Genomic DNA, 6,856 nt, shown 5'->3' on the forward strand with positions numbered 1-6,856 from the left:
TGAGATTTCAATTTGAGAAAAATCATTTAAATCATTTTTAACTTTCTCAATAAACTGATTTATGAAATAACATCAAAGGGAAAAGAATCTGACAAAACGTCAACAGAGCAAATTGATTTTCAGATTTTGTATCTTTTTTTTTTGAGTAAAAGAACACCCTACAGAAAATCACTATACAAAAGCACATCAAAAATTTCATACATAATCAAAAGGCAAATATTAATATAGAAAAAGACCTTGCCACAGAAATACCCAAGAATGATAATCAAAGTGTATTTCTATTTTTGTGCATCTTTGTATATGCGCTTCTGAGCACCTTGGGTGGAAAGAGGTGCTATATTAACTACACATTCTCAGACTCAAACAAGATAAAAATAAATAATAAATAATCAAATTCCATAACTAGGACAATGAAATGGGTGGCAGATAAAGGGAAATTGGAGAAGGTATGTCAAGACAAATTCCAACTTTCAAACTCCCCGATCCCTTAGTCAAGTGACGTGTCAGACCATATGACACCCTTAAAGGCCTGTCACCAATCTCTTACCTAGACATGCATAACCAGCGGCTGATGACGCAAGCCCTGCGGCTGTGGGGAAATTGTTCTCAGAGCAAATGTGGACTCTGTGAAGGGAATCTTTGGTTTTTTTCTTGGCTCGACGCCGTACTGGTGGGGAAGGAGTAGAAAGAACAGGGTTATCAGTCGTAGGTCATAGGTCATGTAAAAACTTGAATCTGTACAATGATTGGGAAGAATGGCCGAATCAAAAGGGCGCTGCATTAACGTCCAGGTACAAAACTCACCTTTGACATTATATATTTTTTCTTAGTAGAGAATTTATAATGATAATAATATATGGTTTTGTGCGGAATGTGGTCTAGTGGTATGACACTCGCTTTTGGATCAGAAGGTCCTGGGTTCGAGCCTCGCTCAGCGCCTTGTTGGATTCTTGGACAAGACTCTTTACTCACTATCTCTCACCATACTCACGTGTAAAATGAGACCCTAGTTGTTAACAGCGTTGTCTCTGTCCGAAAAAAAATTGTAATATCGCATCACAGGCGTCATGCCCCGTCCTACATGTTAAATGTTGCAGTTGCCCAGTGACCCCTTGTAAAGCTCTTGAGAACATTTAGTGGATATTACGCTATATAAAAGCTCAATTTAAAAAAAAATAAATTTATATAGCGCCTTACCCTGAATGTCAACAAGCTCAAAGAGCTTAACAGTAGCGTGACAACTTTCATTCAAACATACAACCACTCAACCATGCAGTGTGAAAGAAAGCAATATAAGTCTACAGTGTTACATATTAAAAAGAAATGTTTAAGATGTTTTTCAAAGAATCCTGCATCATTAGTGTATCTGATATATCTTGGAAGGGAATTCCAGATAAGGGGTGTCAAATATTCAAACGGATGCTCGACCAATTTTTGCGAGTCAGTCATTTTTGGCTTCACAAGAATGTGATTATCAGACTTTGATCTCAGATTTCTGGATGGAACGTAGGATTTAAGCAGGTCATTAATGTATCCAAGGCAATCAGAGTGCAGTGATTTAAAAACAAAAGTACAGATCTTATATTCTATATATTTCTCAACGGGAAGCCAGTGGAGTTCTCTTAGCAAACCTGATGCAGATTGATTTCTCCTTTTTTCTATACTTACTTACTTACTTATCCGAACCAGCGACCACCTGAGCTCTAGCCCTTCGGTCTTGTGCCATGACGTAGAAGTTAGATGTCTTTTGTAGTTGTTCCAGGTGACTATAAAGTGTGTTCTCCTTTTTTCTATAAATAATCCTATTTAGAAATATTTAAAGAGCATAGGTGACAAAAAAAGATTGTTAAAAATCAGCCATAAATACTTACTTTCTTTGAGAACATTTTGTATCCTTGGGCTTGAGACTGGCTGCTCTCTAAAAATAGAATTGAGTTGAAGATTAAACACTAACCAGCTCGTCACTATGAGAAAGAATTGAGTAAATTGATAAGGGTGGTGAAGTCATGGCGGTAAAACATTTAAGGAATGGGGCAGCGTGGCTCAGCAGTACAGTCTATGACGTGTACCCGAAAGGTACTGAGTTCGAATACCCGCTGCATTGTGTGGCCTTGAGCAAGTCACCTCGCCTTAGCTCAGTGTGCGGCGCTGCACTTCGACTGACACCTGGTTTATTCCAGTGTTCCCTTGGAATAGACCCTCAAGAAGAATTTTTCCTAAGGGATGAATAAAGGGAATTTTATTTTTTAAATTTTAACCACCTGTATTTCTATAAAATGAACATTCCCTAAATGTTTCACCGCAACGAGTAACTTTTAACATATAGAATGAGACATGATGCCTGTAAGGTGCATTTACAACCTTTTTGTCATGTGAGATGACACTGTTCCAAAGGCCAGATACTATCATTACACCAGGGACCAACGGGAACAAGTAAACTGTCATAGCACAAGAAAACCAAAGCCACGCTTAAAGTAGTTTTTTAAAGAAATAATTCCAATCTTTTACAAGCCGATTTCAACTTCATCATAATCTATTATTGGATATGACAATGTTTGATTAAAAAGAGAAATGATGTAATTAATGTAATAATTCATATAGTGAGCAGAATCCATAAAATGCTCTAAGTTGGTACAAATACAAAGACAATTATAGGTAACACAAAATACAAGTACTATAACCACTCAAAAACCTGCCTGAATTGAAATATTTTCAAACATTTCCTAAAATTAGTGAGCTCGGCAGCAACTTTAATTTCTTTGCCAATTTTGTTCCAAACTTTTGGGGGTCCGACAGAGAGACTTTTTAGCCAGAGATAGATTACATGTGGAAAAACATTCACTATTTGTTCATTTCGGGATTGGAGTGGTCAAGCAGGTGTATAGGATTGGCTGACATGGCAAATTTTTTGTAAAACAAAAAAAAATCCCAAATTTTGAAAGCTAAAAACAGCAAAATTTGCAAAAATTTGTGATTAATTTTGATAAAAACCCATAATTAGTTCATGAAAGAAAAAGATATTTGTTTGTTTTTAAGGGTTTCACGGCGCTTGCAACAAATGTAAGGTCATATCAGCACCAGTAAAAAGGAAGAAAATGGGATGGTAAAAAACAAACTGTTGATTAATTATCTTTCACGTTCTACACGAGCTACGAAATTTTAAGAAAAAAAATTCATCTTTTTTTTTTCTTTGCAAAATCTCGAAAATTTGAAAAATATTGCAGATTTTGCCAAAAAATTGCACATATTGCATGCCGCAATGCAAATTGGTGATATTTTGCAATTTTTTGCGGCTGTTATTTCAAAGACTTTCAGTCTTGCCATTAAAAGGTTTTAAACATTACAAATTATTCATTTGTGACTAAAGCTTACTTTCCATTCAGCCACATTCGGTCCTCCTTGTACTTGGAGCTTGACGCCACGGATGTCTTGGCTCGTAACTGGTTCAAATAAACAAATATTTCTACAATTCAACTTGAGAATTTAAAGAGTTCAAACCTAACCAGTACAAAAGAATGAGTTATTTTGTAGGTCCAATTATTAGCAGTTAACCTTCACCTTACCGGCCATTTTCAGAATTTTACCGAATCCACACAACACAAAAATAGATTTTGCTTACTCAAACAGGAAAGCAACAATTACATTCTAAACATGATATTATTAAACAAACTGAGTTTCAAGGTTTTATAGCGATAACAAAAAGAATTATTAAACTTTTGTGATGTAAAATTGAAATCAGAATGAAAAAGTATTGGTTTTAACGAATGTGACGATTTTCCTATGGTTGGTAAGGTAAAGGTTAAGGGGAACCTGTAGCTCACTTGGTAGAGCACTCTCTCCAAATACAAAAAGACCATTAATAGTATGTAAAAAAGATGGAAGAACAAAATACCACACACGGAACGTTATGGGTTCAGCCTTTCTACATCCAGTCGTCCAACTTATGTCAAACAATCTCCTGCCATCGTTTGGATTTAAAGGGATGTAATAACGTCTCCACTGTTTTAATTATTGTCTGAAGAAGAGTTTTTAGCCTGAAACATTACATGTTTAGTCTTTTGTTCTTTTTTTTTAAGCTGTTATTTTCATAGTTGCACATTACTTTTTACAGTCCACAACAGCAGCTTAGAATTTACTTTGGATCAGTAAGGGCGCAGGGCCAGGTTAATCCGACTTTTTTTTCTTCTTGTTCTTGATGTTGTTAATTTAGATTTAAATCAAATTTCCGCGTCTAAAACCAACACATGATACCACTGTAAGGTCATAGGTCAAACATTTTGTGAAATATGAGAAGTGGATGGAAATTTTGCAAAAAAGGAAACGATTTACAATATAAAAAATTATTTGATGACAATCAGCTGAATTTCTTTCAGATTTGTCGTGAGTAATTTCCACAAACCTCATTTTGCCCAAGCGTGACACTTAGGGAAGGGTTGGAGGGCAATATCAGTTTCTCATCTGTCTTTCCCCCTGAGATAATGCAGAAATAAATGACGAAAAGATGATGAAAAGTTTAAAAACCCTGTACACACAAGACAAATTAAAAAATTAAAAAAAAAGAATTGCTTATGTCTCTTAAAATTAAAGAATAGCAATCAGTTCAGTATATAATAATTTATCATGCAAGATATCGATGTTTAGACTATCTAAGGAGTCAGAATTATTACAGTATTCTGTGCAGGATTGTGGTCTAGTGGTACGACACTCGACTTCTGATCGGAAGGTCCTGGATTCAAGCCCTACTCTGAGAGGTGCAGAGTTGATTCCTTGGAAAAGACTCTTTACTCACATTCTCTGACCATGTTGAGGTGTAAAATGAGTACTTGAGTTAACAGCATTGTCTGTGTCAAAAAATATTGTAATATCACCTAATGTCTAGTCCTATATGTTATCTGTTGCTGTTGGCAAGGGACCTTTTGTAAAGCATTTCGAGCACGTTTAGGGCATATTGCTCTCTAAATAAAAGCTCAAGTTTCATATTCTCACCTCATAATTTGCCTACATTTTCTTTTAAAAGTAGGATCACTTCACTGCATCATTAGGGCAAAATTAAATTATTAATTGCCCTGATGATGCAGTGAGGTGATCCTGCTGTAGAAAAAATAGGTAAAGTAAAAGGTGAGAATACTACAGTCCACTCCGGATAACCGCAAAATCTGGGATCAGCAAAAATGTTGCGATTAACTGAAGTTGAGATTTCTGTCAATCTGCAACATTTTCCTTCTGGTTGCGGTATATAAAATCGTTATTCTAAACTTAGCTCAAATAGCACCAAAGAATTTTCTGACATTTGCTACTGAAAAGATGAGGTAAATGATGTAGCTATTACACAGTAAAGTGTGAATGACTCAAGTGTGAATGAGTACCTGGCTATAACCAGAGATGAATATTGTAAGAGTGTTAGAAGCAAATAAAGTTCCATATGGCCTGATGGGGGAAATCTGAAACAGTGTGAGGCGGATTGAGCATGGTAAATTCGTGGATATACACTATGTTAATGTTTATATTTATTTATTCAGTTCATCATTAATTTTTTTTTTTTAAACCTTGCTACACATCACGACTACCAATACAAGCAAGCCTACAAATTACACAAAAACTACATCATTGCCAAGAGTCTGGAAAGCCATGAGATTAGAACTGAACAACAAGTGTTTGTAAAATTTTGACTCTTGTCAAATTCTATTAAATCAATAAGCTATCTATCATTGACGCAATAGTATTAGATTATCATTCTTCTTCCAAACTGCCGAGGAAAAACTATGTTTCTTAACTGAAGATTGCCTAGGATTGGACGGTCCATAAAACCCGGAAAAAATTTGCTTCAAATCATTTTGAGGAAGTAAATGTAGGCTAGGTATTTGTTGTTGTGACTGTGAGTTGTGAGTCTGCAAACTGTCGATAAAGAAACAGTTACAATTTTGAATCGCTAGACAATTAAATAGCATTCGTTTATGTCTACTGAGTGACAGATTCTTTCATATTTCAAGTCTTGAGGGTGATATTGAGTGAGTGATAATCTGTGACAATTTTTTTTATCCAAATAAAGACCATTCTTTCAGATTGTCAACTCTTATTTCTAGATGATTTAAACACTGAACAGAAATAAATAGCGAGAAAGAGTTTGGAATTTAAGAAGCCAAAAAAGAATCAGAACACAGTATTTATTAAAATCGGAATCATAAATAAGCTGAGGCTCTCGAGACGGGAACCCTCGAGACTGTCAAAATCATCATCACACACAGTCACAATCACAAATCAAAATACAACTCACAATATTTGATAACGGCAATGTTAACAGGAGCTGTATAAGTAACACATGTAAAATCCATGTTGCGTTTGTCCTACTCGCACGAGAAGACAAATCTGTCTGTTGTGTTGACAAGTGTTTACGAAGCAATTATAACCAATGTAAAGCCATCAGCAATTTTCATCATCCTTGGATCAGCTGTTGCCCACGACGCTCACCACATTTTGAATACGAGATCGATAAGGACGCATAATGTAGTCGCAGCAGTAGAGATTTTGGCTCGTACAATATAAAAATCAGTTAACTATTCTTGGTAATTAGATTTATCTCCTTCATTTCATGGAAGATATAAATTTTTTCCCACTTTTATGTAACTTACAGAACCATTGTGAAACAATAAAAGACATGAAAAATATAGAAAAACCTGTTTGATTCTGGTTTTACCCCCACGTGTCATCACATTACAATGTCGTTTGGGTTGTATTACATGGGGATGAATATTCATGAGGGAGATTAATGGATTGGACACTGTATAGCAGATTGTCTCAGGTCAATGTGCACGTCAAAGTCGAAAGGAAATCCTGCTCGACACTACGTATGTGCGTG

General features: G+C 35.5%; 1 protein-coding gene across 1 annotated transcript in view; it reads right to left on the bottom strand.

Annotated features, from left to right (window-relative positions):
* LOC144976345 (diphosphomevalonate decarboxylase-like) overlaps positions 1–6,482 on the bottom strand; it is a 19,557-nt gene extending 13,075 nt beyond the window's left edge. Inside the window, exons 1-5 of the mRNA XM_078920586.1 lie at positions 6,275–6,482; positions 4,400–4,470; positions 3,373–3,440; positions 1,872–1,918; positions 548–667 (exon numbers count right to left, since the gene is read on the bottom strand). Coding sequence (XP_078776712.1) covers positions 548–667; positions 1,872–1,918; positions 3,373–3,440; positions 4,400–4,470; positions 6,275–6,332 — 364 coding nt within the window. The 5' untranslated portion in view covers positions 6,333–6,482. The remainder of the gene's footprint in view (positions 1–547; positions 668–1,871; positions 1,919–3,372; positions 3,441–4,399; positions 4,471–6,274) is intronic.
* Between the last annotated feature and the right edge of the window lie 374 nt (positions 6,483–6,856).

This window comes from Berghia stephanieae, chromosome 7 (assembly GCF_034508935.2).
Source record: "Berghia stephanieae isolate SIO BIC M18660-M18661 chromosome 7, UCSD_Bste_1.3, whole genome shotgun sequence".
Taxonomy (NCBI): domain Eukaryota; kingdom Metazoa; phylum Mollusca; class Gastropoda; order Nudibranchia; family Aeolidiidae; genus Berghia; species Berghia stephanieae.